Source organism: Puma concolor, chromosome A3 (assembly GCF_028749965.1).
Source record: "Puma concolor isolate L17-30 chromosome A3, mPumCon1.1.hap2, whole genome shotgun sequence".
Classification (NCBI taxonomy): domain Eukaryota; kingdom Metazoa; phylum Chordata; class Mammalia; order Carnivora; family Felidae; genus Puma; species Puma concolor.
The window spans coordinates 66855641-66878897 of record NC_141669.1 but is presented as its reverse complement, the minus strand read 5'-3'; the positions used below and the strand labels follow the sequence as shown (position 1 = coordinate 66878897).

Here is a 23257-nt window from a genome sequence, read left to right as displayed (position 1 = left end):
TTCTTTTGTTTTTTTTTTGTTTTTTGTTTTTTGTTTTTTAAGGAAATGACAGAGAAACCAGAAATGACAGCAGAGGAGAAGCAAACATTACTAAAGAGGAGATTGCTTGCAGAGAAACTTAAAGAAGAAGTTATTAATAAGTAATTTTAAAAGCAATTTAGCAAAAGTTCAAATTTTCTTAAAAATAAATTATTTAATCCTTAAACTGAGCCTGTTAGTTTCAAATATTTGTTTGTAAATGCAAATATAAGCTCATTATTACTACTTTATTAAACTTTTGAGGTACAGGGTGGTGGGGAGGGCAGCTACTTGAGCTGAGAGGGTATAGAAACTCAATTGCTAGCACATTTATTTACTCAAACTTGGCTACCTATTTGTGCTAAGCACTGTGCTGAGTGCCAGGGATACAGCAGTCAACTAGATTGTCAAGGCCCCTGCCTTCATGGGGCTAGCGAAGAAGGCCCAAAGAGCAAAGTGTTTAAAGGGAAAGGTGGTGTTCTAAGCAGGGCTGGCCAAGCCTCCTTGAGAAGGCAATGAATATTCAAGCTGATAGTAAGGCTGATTATGGGGAGAAATGCGAAGAAACAACTCAGGTCCTGCCACCGGGAAAAGAATAAAGCACCTTGTGAGGAGCGGGCAGTATGGTGAGTCTACAAAGAATGAAGGGAGAGGGTTAGTGTGTGAAATTGGAGGTAGGTGGGGTACTGACTTGCATGGCCTTGTAGGGAATGTGAGAATTTTCGATTTTGTAATGGCAGTGGGAAATCACTGAAAAGTTTTAAAGCAGGCAAGTTACATCATCAAACTGTTCAGTTTTAAAAAAAAAGTGTGGCTGCTGTACGGAGATTACTCGGTGAGTTAAGAGTAGTTGTGGGTATACCAGGTATAAGGAAATCCAATCAAAAGACTAATTATCATGGGCAGTGTTAAGATAGATTTTGGCATTTACATGTGAGGCAGGAGCAAATGGGACTTGGAAAATGGATGTGGGGGATGTTAAAAATACTCAATTACTCTTTCTAGGAAGCCTACCATTAAAAAAGATAAAGGGAATAATTGATTGAGCCTCCAGGGGGGAATGTGGCCCTGGGTATAGGTCTTTTGTGTGAAGTGGCCCTCGGTGGTCTTCTGTAGTTGTTCACAGATAACCAGAATAGCAGAAGACCTTTCTTTCAGAAACTTCCTGTATTGTGTCATCCAACAGGCACCCCCTTTTCTAGTTACTCCTGAGACTGAATTTATAATTCCAATTTATCTCTTTAAATCTACAATTATAAACTTTTAAAAAGGGATACCAAAATTCGCTTAGCTCCAGTCTTCAACCTGCAGAGAAAAACCAGCATTACTTTACATTTGTTACATTTTCATCACTTAGATGGACAAGAGGAAAAACTAGTGATTAAAACACAGAAATGTTTCATGTAACTTTTTATTAAAAATAGTTTTTATACTGGATACATGTTTACAGATATAATTTTAAGAGAACCTCAGGCATACAAATGTGGGCTCTGGCTTGCTTCAAGGAGTGAAGATAAAGATATAAAAATCCTGATCTGCCTGAGTGAGGGTAGTCATTAAGACAGTAGCTAACATGTGGAAACTTAATATTCTTTCAAAGGATACTTTAAGCCCTCTTTTCATATCATTGTGGGTGAGCCTAGGTACCATGAAGACTATTATCCTGTAAGTCAACAAAACATTCACATTTCTGCTATAAGAATGGTTCCTATCTATGATGATGAGGATTTAAATGTTTGACTCGTGGCAATTCTTCAGAAAGGAAAATTAAAGAAACTCTCCATAAGGTATGGAGATAATATTTCCTACTGGAACTTTAAAATTACTTAATCAGTAAGAGTCAAGAGTAAATAGGGAAATGCTTTAGACCTGGGCTTCTTAGATGACAAGAGGAAATTTATTAAGAGCTAAGAGGAGTGAAAGGGGCTTCACAGAACTTTCTTGAAAGAAAATGTATTCAGATGGTGATTTTACTGATATTAGTTTAAATTATCCTGAGTCACTTGCCTCTTAAAGTGGAAGGTCTCTTTCATTATATGAACCTTTAATCAAAGAGATAAGACTAGCCCCATGCTGTGATGTTTTGGTGCTGGGACTTTATTTGCCCAAGGCACACCTTCTGTAAGTAGAATCAGTAATACTTAAAGTGCAGTCAACCTTTGTTAGAATTATTTCATTCAGATTGGTGTATGACTTAGTGGTTTATAATAAATATCTATGGATAATTTATTGACTTTTAAAAGATACTATAAAATGGACATATCTCAAAATGGAGTTAACTTATATTTACAACAAACCAAACAAAAGCAACAATCATAGAATTACAGGGTCACATTTTAATTCCTGAATTTTACAGGTCAGCATTAATATCACCACATGTATACAAATGGTGTAAAACAAGTACAGTGGTATTTTTTAATACAAAATAAACATCTGTTTTATGGAAAAACTATACTTCATATCTACACAGACAGCCCATCTTTTCCAAACAATAGCCAAAATTAAAATTAACTACAAAATCTCCAAAACAGGGGAAACTGCTTCAGTTTAAGCTATTCCAGGAAAAATGGACCCATAACACATTACAAGGGTGATCTGAAGATTGTAGCTGGAATTACTATTTTTCACTTTTCTTCCCAATGCATTAAATTGTAGTTTGGGGGACGTTTTTCTCACTTCAGCATGATCTCAGATCATAGATGAGCAAAACTAACATTAAAATATTTACAGTTAACTTGCTGTTCTAAAAATAAAACTTCTTAACTGTTTGCCTCAACTTACTATTTTAAGTTCATTTACGTACATGGAATGTGCTTTTATTCTTTAAAAAAAAAAAGCAGCTTTCATATTACACCCCTGTTTATGGAAAAACTTCATGTGCTGCATACTGACTTTGATACTGAAGTAACTTCTTGGATCAAAATGGCCTCTAGATATGCCACTTAATTCAGCACTATTCTTGGTATGGAAGTCTTTATAAATTACACTTTAAAACTAGCTTGCAGCTCTGGACAGAGACAACTTAACCAACAAAACAGAAAGTGACTTCAAAGTATCCTCCACCAAAGAGTGACTGGGAGGGAGACAGTTGGAAACATTCTGTTCAACCCACTCCCAAGTTTCTAGAAAAAATCATTTCGAAATACTACTGTACTGATACTTGGCATCAGTTATCTCTAAAAGTGCTGATTTTAAAGTTCTACTGACAAAACTCTCCATTTTGAATCCAGCTTGTTTTCATCAAAATACATACTGAAAATTCATGGTGTAGAAAACTCAACATGTACTGTAACACAGAGTGTACTTCCCTCCAACTACCTATAAGGCTGAATTTGTTAAAACTTCAAAAAATGGTCCCAACAGCATAACTTCACTTTTATGATAGTTGAATTTGTTTTCCATAAAAAATTTTTTAAAAAGAGGCAACTGATTAAAAGAACAACATGGCCAGCACCATTATACAAGTAATGTTATTGGGTTTGTAACTAAAGTTCTGCAATTGTTTCTAGATCGGATACCCCCCCTGGAGCAACCCTGCATTTAATATTTTATCAACCTTGTCCCTCCCCAAGCCATTCCCAAACCTGAGAGTTTCCTCACTGAGAGGCTATCTCCCAGGTTCAGGTCACTAACCTTTTTTTGACAGCCTGAAAGGCAAACCCCTTAATTACTAGCAAGCAATCAAGTTCCTGGGAAGCCTTTTTTTTGTTTTTCTTTTTACAGAACTAAACTCTCCTAGCTGATATACTGAGTGTCTTTTGCTACTCCTTGTATATTTATAAGTTCAAGTGAGAAAGCTTTCTGATTCAGATTTTCAGCTCATTGAACAGATGCAGCATTTTAGTAAGACCACACATTTGAGGGTCCCCAGTAAGTATTTTAGGAGCCAAGACGAGGTCTTTTCCTGGGAGATGTTTCTTCTTCTTCATCTTCCTCTTCATCATCTGGATAATCCACTAAACCAACCAAACTGCCCTATTGAAGAATAAAAAAACTTTTTTTAAAATACATAACTTAAGGGAAAAAAAGCTTATTAGTGCAGTTGCTTTTAAAGACATCACAACTTTTCTAATCATATATATCTCAAACATAAATTTGATACAGTAACTGCTTGAAAATTATGAACACTTGGTACTAGTTGGTGGCACTCTTAAGTTATTACCCTCAACTTTTTTATTCAGCCCTTGGATTTTTAATGACACCTCACAATTCAATTCAGCAAAATTTCACTGTGGAAAAGTATTATCTCCAAAAAGTAGGACTCACAAATCATCAGGATACTGGAAGGAGTGAGCTGGAAGGACCTTGGAGATGAACTAGTTCATCTCTATGTTTAAACTATAAAATAGTGACAAGTAGCCTCCTTTTCGCCTCTGTTCTTCATGTATTTCATCACTATGTGCACACCACTGTTTTCATTCTGCTTTTGATGATAAAGAACACATGAAGTGGGTCATACAACTAATAACTAAAAAATTTAGGGCTACCTTTCTCTAACCAAAAGAAAAGATGAGGTAATTCAGGTGTTTGGTCTTTTATGCGTAATGGATCCCTTTGAAAATTGTATTAAAGCTCTACACATTCTACCCAGAAAATTACATGTTCTCAGGTCTGTGTTCATTTTGAACCGACACCATGAAGTTAGTATGTATGTCCCACAGGTTAAAAGGCTGCTGTAAACAATGAATTTAGTTTAAACCCTTCAGACCTCAAATACAATAGAAATAACTCCTACTTCACAGCTACGTAGCTTCATGTCTAAAGAACCCAGACATCTGGCAGTAACACTTTGCCAAAATATAACTGAACCACTGTAATGTTAATCAACAAAGGTCTCTGAGCAGCTAGAAAGAGTTATCAGAAAGTCTGGGAATTAAATCAAACTTCTTTGTAACATATATTTACGTGAGCATCTTTCTGCTGTCTTCTCAGCTTAATAACACACAAGTCTGAAGTTTGATAAGCAAGAGGTAATATGGCTAAATTGTTAAGAATGTATTTGATTGTAGTCTGCCTGACTTCAAATTCCAAGGCCACCATTTTTTAGGTACATGACTGTGGGCAAGTGATTTAGTATCTCTATGCCTCATTTTCATTATCTGTAAAATTGGTATTAATAGTACTTACACCTCACTGAACTATTTTGAAAATTAAATTGAAAATAAAACATAAAAAGCACTGGGCACAGTGGTTAGTATGTAGTTAGTGTTCAGTAACTGCTATTAGCTGCTATTACTAATATCATTCTTATTTATTTGGTTTCAAGCCAAACACGTTAGATGAGACAGAAGACATTATTACCTTATAAAAAGACACCAGTCTGATATTCACAAAGATAACAAGTTATCGAGGAAAGTTTTCATTATGCTTAGGGATTACAGATTATATATCATAATGTACAAACATTTCAGTTCCCAATGGGTAACATTTAAAATGACTTTTTAAGAAATAGTCTATCTGAAACACCTCCATAATTTCAATTTTATCTCTATATCTATACCATAAACAAACTCCTATATAGTAAAAAAAAATCATGTTTACTGAAAAGAATAAAAATATAAAATGTGAAATATTGGAAGTAAAAAGACCTGTAATCCAGAGGTGCACCCTGTAAACAATTTGACAGATTCTGGACTTAAACTATTAATATAATTCATCATGTTAAAAAATTCTAAGGGGAGAGAATTCAAGAATTATCCTCTATGCAAAAAACAAAGGACAGATCTTCCATAAACATGATTAATAAAATTTTTAAAAATCATCAGCAGGAGTGATAGCTTTTACATCTTTTAATTTTTATAGCTTCAATTTCTTTATCTCACCTAACTGGATTGGCTAATACCCAGGAACAATGGTTAAATTACAGCAATCATAGTGGTATCCTACCTTGTCCCCAACTCTGGTAGGAACACTGCTAATATTTTCTTAAGTATAAAGCTAGCTTTTGGTATCAGCCATACATACCATGTTAAGAACCTACCTACTTATTTGCATTTTACTGAGTAAATTTGATAAACTGTAAATGTACATTCTATACAGAAATACGTATAAGGGGGTGCCTGGGTGGCTTAGTCAGTTAAGTGTCTGACTTTGGCTCAAGTCATGATCTCCTGGTTCATGGTTTCGAGCCCTGCTTCAGGCTCTGTGCTGACAGCTCAGAGCCTGGAGCCTGCCTCAGATTCTATGTCTCCCTCTCTCTCTCTGCCCCTCTCCTACTTGCGCTTTCTCTCAAAACTAAATAAACTAAAAAAAAAAAAAAAAATACACATGTATATGAAATATTTTGTGTAGAAAGTCACATACAATTGTTTTAACTGCAAAAGGCTGGAAACAAGTTTAAAATGCATCAATGTGGGGCGGGGGGCGCCTGGGTGGCTCAGTCCATTAAGCCTCCGACTTCGGCTCAGGTCATGATCTTGTGGTTTGTGAGTTCAAGCCTCGTGTGGGGCTCTGTGCTGACAGCTGAGAGCCTGGAGCCTGCTTCGGATTCCCTCTTTCTCCCTCCCTCCCAAATTAATAAACATTAAAATTTTTTTAAATGCGTCAATAGGGTTAGTTATAAATTGAAGTGTATCATACGCTGGAATTCTATGGAGGAAGTTCTTTTATATCCTGATATGGAAAGCTCACCCAGATAAGTCTGTTATGTGTTATGTGAAAAAAGCAAGAGCAGTGTTCTCTTTTGTTAATCTGGGGCAAAAGAAATGTTTGTTTTGGCCGCCTACTAATAGTTTCCCATTCTGATTTCATTTTTTTTTTTTTTTTGTAACTGTTTTTCTTCAAGGAAAACGTGCATGTTTTATAGCTCTACAGCTAAAAAAAAACTTTGTAATTTCATTAGTAGCTAATGTCTTACCAACCTTGAAAACTATCAAGTTTTCAAAGAATGCAATTTTTTAAAAAATGTCTTTTATTTCTGAGAGAGGGAGAGAGAGAGAACATGAGAGGGGAGGGGCAGAGATAGGGAGACAAAGGATCCAAAGCAGGCTGTGTCCTGACTGCAGAAAGTCCAATGTGGGGCCCGAACTCATGGAACTGTGAGATCATGACTTGAGTTGAAGGTGGACGTTTAACCCACTGAGACTGAGTCACCCAGGCACCCCTCAAAGAATGCAATTTTAAAAAATATATTAGAACTTTAGGATGCCTTGCAAAGGAGAATTAGAAAAGTTCACATCTGATCTATTTAAGAACCAATCAATTTGATTACAGCAATAAACAGACAGTGAAAATGGTTAAACAGGGCACTGCTGATAAAGAACCTGCCACCACTTAGAAATGTGGCTACACTTTGTTGAAAAAGGCTGAGAGCCAATTTAACTAGTTTCACTTCCGTAAACTCCTATCTTGCTTAATTTCAAACTTTTGTCATAGTCTAGAGTGACTGAACAATTTATTTTCCAAGAACAATCACTGTTTTCTCCTTGTCCCCTCAAAAGATGTAGACAGATACGGCAATCTGCTGTTAGTGTCGAAAGGGTAAAAAATGTGTTAGTGCTTGCATTTCATTTTGCTCGGTCATAAGTAAAAAATTATCTGGAAGGATAATAAATTAAGAACTCTAAGAAATAACCCAGAAAGTAGAACAAGAAGATTTAAAAAATGAGTAATAAGTGAGGAAAATTATGAAAATTGTAAGCTAAACCTAGAAGGCCCAACATCCAAGTTAATAGTGAAATAGCACAAAATGTCCTCAAATTGAAGGACATGACTGTTTGGCTGCTTCCAAGAAGAAAATAAAATAGCACACACAAAGGATCATAAATAAGAATGTCTTCAGATTACTTGATAGCAGTAACTTCAAATTTTTAAAAGAAAATTATTTCCAACCTGGTTCTATATTCAGTTAAACTGTCAGTCAAGTATGAAGACAGAATCAACGTATCTTCATACATGAAGGTCTCAAATTTTACCTCTCATGGCATTTTTTTTTTTTTAGAAAACAATTATTAGAGGATATGTTCCACCAAAATGGGAGGGAAAATCAAGAAAGAGTCCAGAGACATGAGATGCAGGAAACAATCCAAGAAAAAGAGAGGCAAAAGAAGTACTAGGATGATGGCTGAGGCAGCCATAAGACAAAAGCTGTGCAGCAAATCTAGACAGCAACCGATCTAAGCTGGAACTGGAAGGGAGGCTTCAAGACAGAGGTCTCCACAGGGGATAGATACTATGTGGAAACTAACCTGAGAGGTAGTGAAAGAATTAGTGACAGGCACCTAACTACTGCAACAAATGAAAAAATGGTGGCCATTATTTACTCTAGAAAGAGAAAAGTTACCAAGAAAAATACAGTATAGGAAAAAAGACCAGGAAAAAATTCACAAAGAACATTTATATTGTCATCACAGCAATAAAATTATCAATTATTTAACCAAAAATTGTGAGAGAAGAAATAAGGGTGAGGGTGTGGTAAGGACTGTTCACATGCTAAATTCTTACCTACCATAACAAGAATAAATTAGGTCTAAACTTGGCAAAACAACACAGAAGTATTAACATATTACTTAGAAATAGAAGGTACAAGAGTTTTAAGCTATCTCTGTGGAAAGGAAAAAGGACTGATTTTTTCCCTCAACATTTTAATACTACTTTGACTTTTGACAGTAAGTGCATGTATTGCTTTGATTTAAAAAAAAAAAAAAAAGTCTATATTGAGAGGGTGCAAATAGTGTTCTAAGCTCTTTACACTTATTAAAAAATTTAATATTTACAACATGCCTTTAGAGTAGGTGCTCTTTTATCCTTGTTTATAATGAAAAAAACTAAGGTTGTGAGAGATTTAATAATTTACTCAAGGTCAAACAGCCTAGAAAGAGGCAAAGCCAAGATTTGAACCCAAACAATTGAACTCCACAGCAAATATTCTTACTATAGTATCACAAATATTACATTAAATTGTCCTATCAAGAAGGGAAAATTAATTTTAAAACTTCTAGTTAAAAAACATAAAATGTTTCAAAAGCAGTAGAATCTCACTGACAATGCTACTTCTGTGATCTTTAGTCAAGAGCCTACCTCAATGCAATACTGACTAGACTCCACATTTTTGTAAAACAATAAATTCAAATTGTATTTTGTGTTCAAAACTAGATGCATCACTTAAGATTAGGTTTTCTACTACTATAACATTTCCCTCCTCTTGTCCTTCTACTCTTCTCCTAACAGTTGTCTTATATTTATGCCTTTTTATTTTATGCCACTCCTTTTTGGGGAAAAGGATGGTTGCGTATAATAACAATATAAATGAAAGAAGAGAGTTTTATATAAAATTTAAACTTGTTTATATAAAACAGTAACCAATGGGAAATACATATGCTATGCAAGTAACAAAAAGGCTAATATCCTTATAACTGAAGATTCATTCATATTAAGAAAAACATAAGCCAATTTTAAAAAGACAAGACTATGAAAAGACAACTTGCAGAAGAGCAAATTCAAAAGGCTAATAATCAACGTTGCTACTAACACAAAACACACAATTGGGAAAGAGATCTATTCTGTTTATGCAACCTAATGGGCAAAGATTAAAAATAAATTTAACAACACTGGCAAAGCTGCAGTGAGCCAAGCACACTCATACAATGCTTATAGTAACATAAACTGGTATAGACATTCTGGATGTATCTGATAATATGTATGAAAACATTCCTTTATGCATCTATCCAAGAAAATAGCTTAAAATGCAACAATACCAGCAGTCCCATCAATGAAATAGCAGAATCAACTTATGTGCTCCAAAATATTACTGGATGTGTTGCTTACAAATATTATGATACAGATAAATAAAATGAAATTCTGTAGTCATCAACAGTATTTAAGTAACAAAGAAAAATTCTTTTAATAAATAAATAAAAGCAAGATACAAAACTGTTTAATTACATGTCTGATAAACCCATATACCTAAAGAAGAATCAAATATTAGCAGTCATGTTCTCTGATGACAGCGAGCAAAACTTTCTTCTTTGAAATTATTTTTATTATCCAAATTTCCTTCAGTAAACATGAAATAATTTTAAAGATGGAAAAAGCAAAGTTTGTGTATAGAATAGTTTCACATACCTTGGTGGCTGTTACTGATGTGGCCAAGTTTGTAGTTTTGGAAGAGGATCCATTAGAACTTGCTGGTGGTGTCTGAGCCACTACAGATTTACTGTTTGTACTGTTTGTTCCATTAGCAGCACTGGCAGAGTGGGAGAAAGTAAATTTGAAGCCACTAGATGATGTCCTTTTGGGAAGGTTTTCTTTGTCTTCACTTTCTTTTGCTAAAGCAAAATTTTAAATCTTTTTTAGTAAAGATTCCTAAGCAAAGCATCTGAAAAGCACAGTAACTTTAAAACTTATAAATCATTAATGTGGATGGAACTGGAGAGTGTATGCTAAGTGAAATAAGCCATACAGAGAAAGACAGATACCATATGTTTTCACTCTTATGTGGATCCTGAGAAACTTAACAGAAACCCATGGGGGAGGGGAAGGAAAAAAAAAAAAGAGGTTAGAGTGGGAGAGAGCCAAAGCATAAGAGACTCTTAAAAACTGAGAACAAACTGAGGGTTGATGTGGGGTGGGAGGGAGGGGAGGGTGGGTGATGGGTATTGAGGAGGGCACCTTTTGGGATGAGCACTGGGTGTTGTATGGAAACCAATTTGACAATAAATTTCATATATTGGGAAAAAAATATAAATTCAAAAAAAAATAAAACTTATAAATCATTGCCTCTGCTTTGTAAGAGTACAGCATGATGTGTACAGTGGTAAGTCTTTAATTAGCTGGAATCTTAGAAATCTCAGGATTAGAAAGGATCTTAAGAATTATATACCAGAATCTGTCATCCTATGCTAGAATTCTACACTACTGTATCTAGAACACATCAAGGATTCATTACCTGCCTGACTTCCTTTTAGTGTCTCTTTGCAGCTTCTACTCACTGCACTGATCCTATACTCCTATAGTCCTTGTGAAAACCTGACAATCCCTCCCACAAGTCAGTATTTTAAATGCTTAAAGACGATATGATCATATCTATCAGTCTCTTATTTCCTGAATATTCCAGGTTCCTTTATCTGTTTCTCTTATGACATAGGTATCTACTATCCTTTCATATCTGGTTGCTGTTTTTGTGTATGATTCTTGAGTGGATGTGGTGCTTCAAGCACGGCCTCACTGCCCCTTTCCACGGCAGTCAGGGTAGTGCCTGCAATGAGTAAAGGTAGAAGAATTAGGTCACCAAAATTACCACCTATTCCTTAGGACATTTTAATGGGCTATTTGCTCCCCCAGGCTGAAGTAAACAGAACTAAGAGCATTAACGAGTACATGATGAATGATGCTGGGAACAACGGTTTCAGGAAAAATGTAATAAATCAATAAAACACTATCTAAGGAGAATTGCCTTTAGAATACCTCACATTCAAAATCACAAACTTTATATGAAGTCCAGGAAATGCTTTGCTTTTCAAAATGTAAATTTGTATTAAACATTTATATGATATATGGAGGGCAGTACTCCAATAATGGTAATTTTTTAGGCCATAGAATTAAAGTGATTCGTTCTTTTGAAAGCTAAGTAAGATCTCAGTTTTCAAAACATGTTAAACTATTTGAAAGATGGGAAATTTTACTTTCATTTCTCTTCCCCTGATAGCGTATCTTTATTAAATTTTTATAATGATTTTAAAATTTCAAAGAGCAAAGTTACTTCTCCGAGCTTAGTTTCCTCAGCTGTAAAAGGCAGAGTGCTCTGGAAAGTTTCTATGGATCTATATGGTCTCTATTATTATTGAGGATTTCAGTACAGAAATAAATCCAAGATTATTCACAGAAGACAATGTATTAAGTAGAAAATATAATAATTTCAGAAAATATAATAATTTCTAAATAGTAAATGAAGGGCATCACAAAATGACAAGTTTCAAGAAAAACATTTTAAACATGAAAATAAGTCCCAGCTTTGGAAAAAGATGTGGAAATTTTAAAAGGTCACATTTCACTATAAAATTCTTATCTTTCATACTTTATATACTATGGCCAAATCTTCACAGACAACTCAATAATTTCTGTATTTAAAAATGATGCACTATTCAAAAACTTAAAATTTTAATACCTTTTTTGGTCTCCATAAATTTTTCATAAGTATCTGGAAAATCATCTTCTGGCTTAGATTTTTCTACTGGTGCCACAACTGCTTTTCCTTCCTCCTCTTCATCTTCATTAAACCACATTTCTTCATCCTCTTCCAAGGCTTTTGCATCTCTGCGAAATCTGTTACTACGCAATATAGATGGTACACTGTAAGAAACATACCACAAATACTAATGACTTAAAGTTTGTAACCAGATTAAATTTGAGAATAAATATGTATGACCAAGAGGAGCTAAAGTAATTTTAACTGAGTATAATTTATATCATAACCACCTCAACTGTGATACAAGATGTAACCAGAAAATATCCCAAAATATTTAAGGATATTGCAAACTAAACTAAAAATTTACCTTGAGTTATGATACAAAGCAGTCATTTTTCACATAAAAGATTCTGGTAAGGAGAATATCCTACCCTTCTATAAGACTCTGTACTATCTAATGATGGAAAGAATGCTCCTGGGTAAATTTATTATGTCAGATCCAAACAAAAGGTGATTTTGGATATAATTACATAAACTATAGATGCAATATACTTAAAACAATACCTGTTCAGTTTCTGATTTTGTCTGTCTTTTTCTTGCTCATATTTAGTCTTCAATCCTTTGAATGTCTGAACATATTCAATTGATTCAAGTGCTTTATAAAAGTTTTCAACTATATGTGCAGTAAGAGACTTGATATCTTCCTGTATAAGGACAAAATTTACAATTCAAATATAATTCAATGACTGTTAGGAGAAAAACTTAAAGAAACTTTTTTACAGTTCCAAAGCTGACCAAAAAAGATTTTTCAAAATCACATTCCAAAAATAAGTGTCCTAGTTTCTTTATACATGAGCCAGGCCTCCTCAGAAAACTTGGAATAAAAAAGAAGCCTTTTTGGGGGGCTACTAAACATCTGAAAGTAAACAGATTTAGTTTATATCTTGTTTATTTTTTCCATTTATGTAGCACTTCACAATTTAAAAAGCACTTTAACATATACTTTCACTTGATCCCCCTAACAATTCTATGAAATAGGATTCATTACTCCCATTTTACAGAGAAGGAAAATTGAAGTTCTCAGAGGTTAGATGGCCTGATCCAGAGCACACAGCCAGTTAGAAAATCATATTCTTTTTTTTTTAAATTATATTTTCAACAAAATGTTAGGTGTTACTTAATGACTCCTTCTTTAACTGGTAAGAAGCCTTACCTAAATAATAAACACAGACTCCTTTGACTATATTACATGTACAGATATGATCAACTGTTAACTTGAATTCCACCTATTTCCAGTCTTCCAATGGTATAATTTTTGTGAAATAAACTGAAAGCAATAACTTCTAAATTCTATATGAACCATTCTAAATAATCATTCCAAATACCTGAGTGTGAAGCAGGCTCATTAAAAAAAAAGTTTATTTATTTGTAATTTTGAGAAAGAGTGTGTGCCCAAGTGGGGAAAGGGCAGAAAGAGAGAGAAACAGAGACAGAATCTCAAGCAGGTGCCTGAATAATATTTTTATTATTAATAATAGAAGTCGTCATTCAGGAATTTAATATTAGTAAAAAATATACATGCCACTTCTTTAAAAGATACACCATAATAGGGACACCTGGGTGACTCAGTCAGTTAAGTGCCCAACTCTTGATTCTCATGGTTCCTGAGATCAAGCCCCAAGTCAGGATCCATCCTGACAGCACAGAGCCTGTTTGGGAGTCTCTCTCTCCTCCCCTCCCCCACTCAGGCGTGCACACGTGGGCACTCTCTCTCTCTCTCGCTTTCAAATAAGCTTTAAAAAAAAAAAAAGATATACCACAAACTGTTTCTTTTAAGGATTTTAAGTCTTTATATTCTCCTGTAAATCTCAATTAAGAAATATTAGAAACCCAGGTAAAATGGTTCTATACTATACCCTGAACAAAAAGATGAGTCAAGTTTTGGGATTCAATGTACATTTATCAACTACCCAAAATTATTTTCTGAAAAACAAATTCAATCATAGGAATAGGGATGGGGTTTTTACCCTACAACTCATTTTATCAGTATCTCACCAAAAATTTTAAGGAAAAAAATACAAAAGTCAATCTCTATTCATTAGAACAGTGCACTGTGAACTGGGGTTCAGATACTTGGTGAGCTAGTTAACTATGTTCCCTCTTTTCTAAGGCTAAAGAGTACTTCTATCCTCTTCATCCTTTTGAAAACCATACTCTTAGCAAGTGACTATTATTAGAAAAATAATCAAGTCAGCCAAATCATCTTTATCTGAGAATAGCATATCATGAGCAGAAATGTGATTTGTAACACACACAACTAGAGAATGAATTTCTAGCTCTGATTTTCTTTTTTTCAAATTCTTTCTAACCATGTGGCCATTTGCCCTGGTGGAATGATTTCATTGTGTGGGAGAGGGTAAATTTATTGTACTGGTTCTACAGTTACCTGTCTTATCCCTGTTGCTCACATACAGTTCTCTCCAGATCTTTTTATGACAAATCTTATGTTGCCCCAAAGCGAGCTGTGACCTATCTTCAAGTTCTGACTGTGCTCCTAACCAAATGGATGCTCTTGAATCAATCACTCAAATCAGTTTGGATGACTCAAGTACCTCATCTATAAAATAAGGCAGTTGGAGTGGTCTGCCTACTTCCTGGTCTCTTCAACTTAAAATTCCATGATAAAAGCCTACCTTTTATACATCTTCCATCAAAGTTTACCAAAGTAATTATTTTCAACCTTTCTATATTTATCACTACCCCTACAACAGATCAGAGAGATCACATCATTGAATGGCATGCTTGACTGAAAAGTCTACATACATATGCCAAATATAATCCTAAAACATTTGGACAATAAAAATAATACACAGTAAACATGGGTTAAAATACTATGCTCAATTTCACAATTTAGAATATTAACGTTGCTAAACATATAATTATTTTGTTAAGAAGCCTTTACTATAAACTTACCACTCTTATAAATTCAAATAACTCAATGACAGCTGAATTCAACAGATTGTACCGAGTTCCGTTATCCAGGAGAGCATTTATAACTGGCTCAAAAAGATTTCCCTTCGTGATGTAACGATTATAAAATTCATCTTTAAGGCCAATTATCCGCCTCATAAAACGAAGAGCACCTAATTAAAAATAATACAGGGAACAAATTGATAATTTATTAATAATTATTGGGAAGTATAAAGCATGTATACTTCTAAAATAAAAAGTAAACACTGTGAACTAAAAATAATTGGGTTTTGAAGGAAAAAATAAGTTAGGGAGAGACCACTTAAACTTGTATAAACTTCTCTGGTAGCTAGCAAAAAGTCCCATAATTGGTATTTAGGAGATAAATAAACTATTCAGGCAGGTAGCTCCAAGATATAGAGATTAAAAAAACATATACAAAGCACAGGCTGCCGATGCTGGCAGTACTGGGAGCAGTACTGGTGGACATGAAGACAGTACAGTGACAGCAGCTCAGGACCAGCGCAGGGCTGTCCGTCACGAAGGTGGGCGGAGCACCGGTGTAGCCTGTCAAGGCCTTGCCTCTCTGCAGGAGGGAGCTCTGAAGGTAGGTACTTCTTTGTGATTTCCTGAAAATGAAGCCAAAGGGGTTCTTGCTGCCAGCTTAAGAGGAGGGCTGAAGGTCTTTTACTTTTCTGATGAAAGCTACAGTTCCACTCCCACCATTTCAGTTCTCTTTGCCTTGGAAAAAGCATCTGTGAACTGACGCTACCTATACATTATAATGTCATTTCCTTGTTTACCAACTGCTTATGAGCTGTTTTGCCATAGCAGATCAGGCTGTACTTATAAAAGAACAACAGAGTAACAAATAAGCAGGATCATCTGGCTTTTCACATTTTAGAATACTGAAATGTTCAGTCTCTCATTTCAACCCACTGTTCACAGATGGAAGTCATTAAAAGAAGTTGTGTCTGTCAAAAGAGGTTCCTAATATCTGAGAATAAAACAGAAACAGGCCATGTAAGGTCTAAATGTAGGATGACTGTAACACTAAACAAGTGTGAAGAGAAGTGCTAGACTTCTAACAACACCTAGTCTTTGTAGCAGAACAAGAAGTACTTACTTAAGATTAAAAAGACTGAAGCACCGGTAAAGACGTGAGCACTCTCATATACTGCTGGTGAATAGTAGGATATAGTAACAACTACACTGCTAATTATAATGGAAATCTTGAAGCAATGTAAACATGTAAATACTGGAGATTTGTTCAATTATGGCACATCCACATAAAGAAATGACTCTGCAGTCATCCCTAAGCACTGGCTACAGAAAGCCACATAAGAACTCCTATCATGAGAACATCCATCTTCCGAAAATTAATATAAAAATTTAATGTAAATGTGATCAGGATGAAATAGATAAAATTATTTTTAAGTTACTGTGGAAGAACAAGTGTCCACGAACCAAGAAAATTATGAAAACGAAAAGTGAGGAGGGACTTAGCAGATAATTAACTTTACAACAAAGATGCCATAGTGGACTAAGAATAAACTTTCCCATTTATTTCGTCTAGTAAAGTAACAGATTTAAAAATATTAGTCCAGAAGTAAGACAAAAGATATATGTGGTAACTTACTGGATAACAAAAGAGAAACTTTCATTCAGTAAGAAAAATAGTTTATTTAATAAGAGGATGGGCACAATTGGCTATCCATCTAGAAGAAAACAAAGGAAGACCCTCCAAACCATATACAAAAACAAACCTCAAATGTATTACATATATAAGTAAAAAATGAAATAATAAAAATATCAGAAGTAAAATGAGGAGGATATTTTATTTGTATAATCTTAGGACACAGATGTTCCTAAGCAAGACAAAATCCTCAAAACTCATAAAAAGAAGACATATTTTTCATCAGGGAGAATTTTAAATTGTTATGTCAAAAAATAAAATAAAGGTAAATGTGAAAGACAAATGAGACTGGGACATTTTCCCCCCCAAACATGATATATTATTGGTATTTCTAATATAAAATGAGCTCTAAGAAAAAGGTAACAGACAATCCACAACAGATAAAATTCAAAAACACTAAAACATGAAAGTATGTTGCCAAAGAAAACATAAATTAAAACACAAGTGGAATACCACATTTCCCATCATCTGCCTCCTAACATTTTAGGAGCCAGTAAAACTGAATGCTGCCAGAGTGTCAAGTGCTTCAATCTTTTGGGAAAGTTATCTGGAGGCTGTATGTTAAACTCAAATTTAAAAGGATACATTAAAACTATATAAACATTCTTTACTGGCAATAGAATTATTGGGAATCTACACTATGGAAATAAACCAATACTTAAAAGATTCATATACTAGACTATTTACTACAATGTTGTTTGGAGTGGCAAAATACCAAAACAATCCCATAATCTGTACACTGCAGAATGGCAGAATAAATTGTGGAAGAGCCACTCCATCAAATGTTACTCAGCTACATTTAGGAAAACAACTTAGTTGAGACTATATTCAATCACCTAGAGTAAGACTAAGGGACTGAGAAGTATGTTAATATGATCCTTTTTTGGATAAAAATAAAAAATACCTATAACTGTGTAAATATGTTTATATAAATTTTTACGGATACAGAAAAAAATTGTGCAGGCTGTTAATGGTGGCTACTTTTAAGGTCTTAAAAATAATGGTTGGGGGATTAATATTTTCTCTATATATTAAATGTTTACATTTTATCTATGAGTTTTATGCTCAGAAAAAACACACAAAGCTCTTTTTATTTGGAGAGAGGAAGTTTTAGTTTATCTCTATTTGCAGGTAAAATTGTGAAGAGGAAAGGAAAGTTAAAAGTTTGGCAACAATCAACTGAAGCAAATACTGGCATTTAAGTTTGATTATTACCGGTTCAATTGGTCTACTGAGGGGGACTACTCCTAAATTATTTTTACAAGTTCAATAAATAACCCGAGTTACACAAAAATATTTCAAGGCTATATCTCAAAAGTATAAAAAAAAGTCACCAATGAATGACAGTGTAATGAAGCAGATGTAAAAGACAGTAGGACTTGTTCTATTAGTGAAACGCTGTTGTTGTACATACTATTGTGTCACGACTTAAGCCAATTCAATCCAAATGTGAGTAATATGTGGGTGGGAAGCACCATGACCTATTCCTCCTGTCCTTTAAATAAAAGATTAGTACTTCTCATAAAATCATCTTTTTAATAGCATATATACTGCTAAAAAAAATAAAGTCCAATGGGTAACTTCAGGGTTTATCTCTATTAAAAATGCTGTTCCTTAAGATATTTTACAAGAACATTCGTTTAAAGTGTTACTTACACAAGGCCAGGAAAGTGTGCTTTGAATTCATCAAGACCAAGACTCTTCTTAGCAAGTCCTTGTTCATAATATAGTTTTTTATGTGGTATGTGTGATGTTCCACGCAAAATGTGAGTAGTTCTAAAATTAAGGCAAGCAGCTGTGCTGTTTGATAATTATCTACAAAGAAAGTCATCATATGAAAATAAAATAAATATCGCAATTCATCTAAATAGAATAAAGCTTATGTCCTAGATTTTAGAGCAACAGTAAAATTCTATTTGCTCCTCATTTTTATATCAATTAAAGAAGCTACGGATTTTTACTTTTTCATTAGCAGACTCCCCAAAAGTATTATCAGTTTTACTGACTAAATGGATACTTTCTAAGGCTCTTGTATAAAATATTTATGAATATTAAGAGGAAAGAAAGTCTAAATAAAAATCTACAAACATGATAAGAAAACCGTCATTGCACTGAGATCTTCTTAGTAGTGTTTCCTTAATATGTGCTATTACTATTAATTAACCGATAAAGAGAGTCCACAGTAAATAGCTCAAACTTTTTGCCCATCACATGGTGCAATATAAATTTCCCCAGTAAAATAAGTATGTTTTAAAAATTCATTTTTGAGAGAAAGAGAGCGAGTGTGCGTTCATGAGTGGGGGAGGGGCACAGGGGGGACAGAGGATCGGAAGCAGACTCTGTGTTGACAGGAGCAAGCCAGACGCGGGGCTCAAACTCACGAACCATGAGATCATGACCTGAGCCGAAGTAGGGCACTCGACCAACTGAGCCACCCAGGCGCCCAATATGCTTTCTTTAAAGACACCTTTAAGGAAAGGACATTTTTGGCTATTTGAACATCAAGTGAAAAATATTACATCAATATTTATTTTTAACAATAATCATTTTAACATCAAATCATGATATCCATGAAATGCCTACTGAAATAAAGTACACTGTTTTTTTTTCCCTCAAGAGGCTTTGGTGTATACATTCATGAGATTTCAAATTGTTTCCTGAACATCAAAATTGAATGTATGTCAAAGGCTCATGTCAACCATTACCCACACCTATTACAAATGTTTTAGGCAAGAAATATTAAGCCGTGAGGAAATTTTGTAATTACAGCTTTACAGACTAAATCTAGTCCAACTATTGTATTTTTGAAGAAGATTACAATTATAAATAAATATTTTATGCAACTATGATCCTATCAGGAATAAATCAGCATTCGTTTGATAACAGAATAGCCATTAAAAACTGGGTCACCTGTTCAGTTTTTAAGTGGCTGGTTCAGTTGGTTAAGTGGCTGATTCTTGATTTTGGCTCAGGTCATGATCTCATGGTTTGTGTGATCAAGTCCTGTGTTGGATCTGTGCTGAGAGTGCAGAGCCTGCTTGGCATTCTCTCTTTCCCTTTCTCTGCCCCTCCCCCACCCTCAAAATAAATAAATAAACTAAAACAGAAATACAAAATACAGTTCTGGTATTTCAAAGATCCTTCCTACTTTAAATGCAAGTAAAGAGTTTTACTTGCTTCAGAGCAATCTGTGTAACCAGCACCACAACCAATATATGAACTAGTCCCTCACCATTAAAAAAACAAACTCTCTTAAACTCTCAATTCCCAAATTTTATTTACAAAGATTTTGTAACAATGATCTGCAGTGTTAATAAATGTCTTGTTTTCACATTCTCAAATTAGGACATGAAATTACTCATGATATCTTGAATCCAATCTCTCCTAGACCTTTGATGAGCCTGGCAGAAAAGATAGGATGCTAGGTGCACACAGCAGATTTTCCATACTCCCAGCCCCACACCTGCTATGCATGTTCCAAGCAGAAGCAACAGTGTTTACACTCACATTCATAAACAATACCTAAGCATAATGTTGTCATCAATACTAGTTCCTAACTGGCCTTAGGATTTCAAAGATAAGAATGAACTAAAATCCTCAATTTTCAGATATCTTCTCAAAAAAAATATCAGAAAATAAGCTCTAAATTTACAAAAACAAAAAATTCCAACTGGTTTTCTATCTTTTATATTGGAGAAAGTGGACCCTTTTCTTTATTATAAAGAAGAAAGGAAATATATTTTTTTAATTTCATTTGTTTGAGAATATGCCTTTCCTAGCCTTGTATAAATAAATGCATTATACTGAGGAAAAAAAGCTTTCACTTTGTATTAGTTCATAAAATAAGAATTTATACTTACCAGGGCAAATCGTGCTGTTCTTGTTAGATCCAACTATATTATCTAATAAAAAAAGTTAAAGTCAGTTCAGTAATAATTAGATCACATTTTCCTAGTACTTTACAACATACAAAGCATGTCTTTGATCATAATCTCATTTTACCTGGATAATAACCATTAAGAATTAGTTGTGAGGAAAGGGTAAGGGGGTGGGCAAAATGAGTAAAGGGAGATAAGGTTCCAGTTATGGAATGTATGTCACAGGGATAAAAGGTACAGCACAGGAAACATAGTTAATGGTACTGTAACAGCACTGTGTGGTGACAGATGGTAACTACAACTTGTGGGGAGCACAGCTTAATGTATAGACTCTTCAACGTAGCACTGTGTATCAATTATATTTCAATTTAAAAAATTTAGTTGCTTCAAATATACCTGTATCTGCAATTGTTTACAGAATTGGGTGCAGATGAGGAATTATTAAAAGACAATATCACAAATATTCTGATAAAAGAAGGTGAGGTTACAACCAGAGAAAAGAATGATACTTCTTTTACTTCTCTTAGCCATCCTCCAACAATTAGGACAGGTCTCTCTACGGAGGAGTTTCTTCAACTCCAGAATAACACATATGTTAACAATTAGTCATTTATGCTTTGAAATTTGAGAAAATAAGTAAGACATTATAAGTTCTGATTTCTAGGCACATGGCTTACAGTACATTTGTGTAGAAAAAAATAAGACTATCGCACAGCATTGTGTATGATAAAAAATCTGGAAACAAATGTACATTAGAGGCAGAAAGGTTAAATTACAACATACTCATATGAGAATATTATGTAGGGATTAAAAATAAGAACTCTAGCTATCAATATGGACAGATTTCTAAAAAGCACTGAGTAAAAGAAAAAAATTGCAGAATATGAAAAACAGAAATCAATTCTTATCAAGTTTGAAAACATGAAAAATAATACATTATACATGTCATAATAATATAAACAGACATGGGGTGATAAACTTCAAATTTAGCATTTCTTGAGGGATGGGGGAGAAATCAGAATGTGGGGAGAACAGGAAACTCCAACAAATCTGTAATTTATTTTCTTTTCGAAAATATTTGGAAAAATATGTCAAGTTAGTTTTGATAAAGCCAACAGGAAATATATGGGGGTCTGTTATACAATTATCTAATATTTTTGCATGGCTGGAAGTATTTTAAAATAAAGATTAAAAATTTATTTTAATTTATACATATGAAACCATTCTGCATGAAAATGTTCTGCAACATGTTTTAACCAACTATATATTTTTGGGAACTAGTCAGATGATAGATCAAAATTCAATTATTTTAATTGCTATATAGTATTCCATTATATGAATATACCATACATTCTTCATTTTCCTACCATGAGCAAGGCACCAACATGTACCTGTCATGCACATGCATAAATGTTCCCTAGGGAAATACAAATCAAAGCCACAATGAGATACTACCTCGCTCATGTCAGAATGGCTTACATTAACACCACAAGAAACAGGTGCTGGCAAGCATGAGAAAGGGGAACCTCCTGCACTGTTGGTGGGAGTGCAAATTGGTACAGCCATTCTGGAGAGCAGTATACAAGTTCCTCAAAAAACTAAATATAGAACTACCCTAGGATCCAGTAATTGCACTTCTAGGTATTTACCCAAAGGATACAGAACTATAGATTCAAAGGGGTACATGCACTCTAATGATTATAGCAGCATTATTAACATTACTAAATGTCCACGGACTGATGAATGGATAAAGAAGATGTGGTGTGTGTGTGTGCATGTGTGTATCTGTGTCTATATATCTGTATCAATTATCTACATGATAGAACATTACTCAGCCATCAAAAAGAATGAAATCTTACCATTTGTAATGACCTGGATGGAGCCAGAATTAGAATGTATTATGCTAAGTGAAATAAGTCAATCAGAGAAAAATACCATATGATTTCACTGATACGTGGAATTTAAGAGACAAAACAGATGGCTATATGAGAAGGGGGAAAAAAAGAGGAGGGGGGAAACAAACCACAAGAGATTCTTAACAATGAAGAATGGAGGGTTGATGGAGGGAGGAAGGTCGGGGATGGGCTAGATGGGTGATGGGCATTAAGGAGGGCACTTGTGATAAGCACTGGGTATTGTATATGATGAATCACTGAATTCTACTCCTGAAACCACAACTGCACTGTATATTATCTAACTCAAATTTAAATAAAAACAAATAAATAAGTGTTCCCTAGGATAGACACTCAGAAATTGAATTGATGGTATTATGTAAGGTGTGCCCAGTTCACAATTTTATTACTTAACACTCTCTTTCACTTACTTCTTAACTGACTCATTGAATGTGTCCCCCCTATTTCTCATTTCACCAGATGAGTTGTATGCTTATCAAAAAGTCCTTTGTTTATGCTAGTTATTTTTGGCAGTATGAATACATAATTTAAATACTGCAGACTGATGTAATAGCATAAAAATGTAGTATCTATGGCTAAGCTGAATACAGTAGAAGTAGAAAAACCAGAAGTTGTAGCTGATGAATCACAGGTGTAGTTTATGTGTGATAGAGGACAT

At 34.2% G+C, this 23257-nt stretch overlaps 2 protein-coding genes across 7 annotated transcripts in view; one reads left to right on the top strand and one right to left on the bottom strand.

Annotated features, from left to right (window-relative positions):
- CFAP36 (cilia and flagella associated protein 36) overlaps positions 1-209 on the top strand; it is a 30188-nt gene extending 29979 nt beyond the window's left edge. For both annotated transcript variants that reach the window (XM_025932283.2, XM_086701075.1), the window contains exon 10: positions 43-209. In XM_025932283.2, coding sequence (XP_025788068.1) covers positions 43-144 — 102 coding nt within the window. In that variant the 3' untranslated portion in view covers positions 145-209. The remainder of the gene's footprint in view (positions 1-42) is intronic.
- A 2125-nt stretch (positions 210-2334) lies between these two features.
- The window catches only part of PPP4R3B (protein phosphatase 4 regulatory subunit 3B), a 64133-nt gene continuing 43210 nt past the window's right edge, over positions 2335-23257 (bottom strand). For 4 of the 5 annotated variants that reach the window (XM_086701073.1, XM_086701072.1, XM_025931981.2 and 1 more), the window contains 7 exons: positions 20669-20710; positions 18465-18623; positions 15116-15285; positions 12707-12846; positions 12122-12306; positions 10081-10283; positions 2335-3993 (listed from right to left, as the gene is read on the bottom strand). In XM_086701073.1, coding sequence (XP_086557199.1) covers positions 3898-3993; positions 10081-10283; positions 12122-12306; positions 12707-12846; positions 15116-15285; positions 18465-18623; positions 20669-20710 — 995 coding nt within the window. In that variant the 3' untranslated portion in view covers positions 2335-3897. The remainder of the gene's footprint in view (positions 3994-10080; positions 10284-12121; positions 12307-12706; positions 12847-15115; positions 15286-18464; positions 18624-20668; positions 20711-23257) is intronic. The other variant, XM_086701071.1, reaches the window with a different exon arrangement.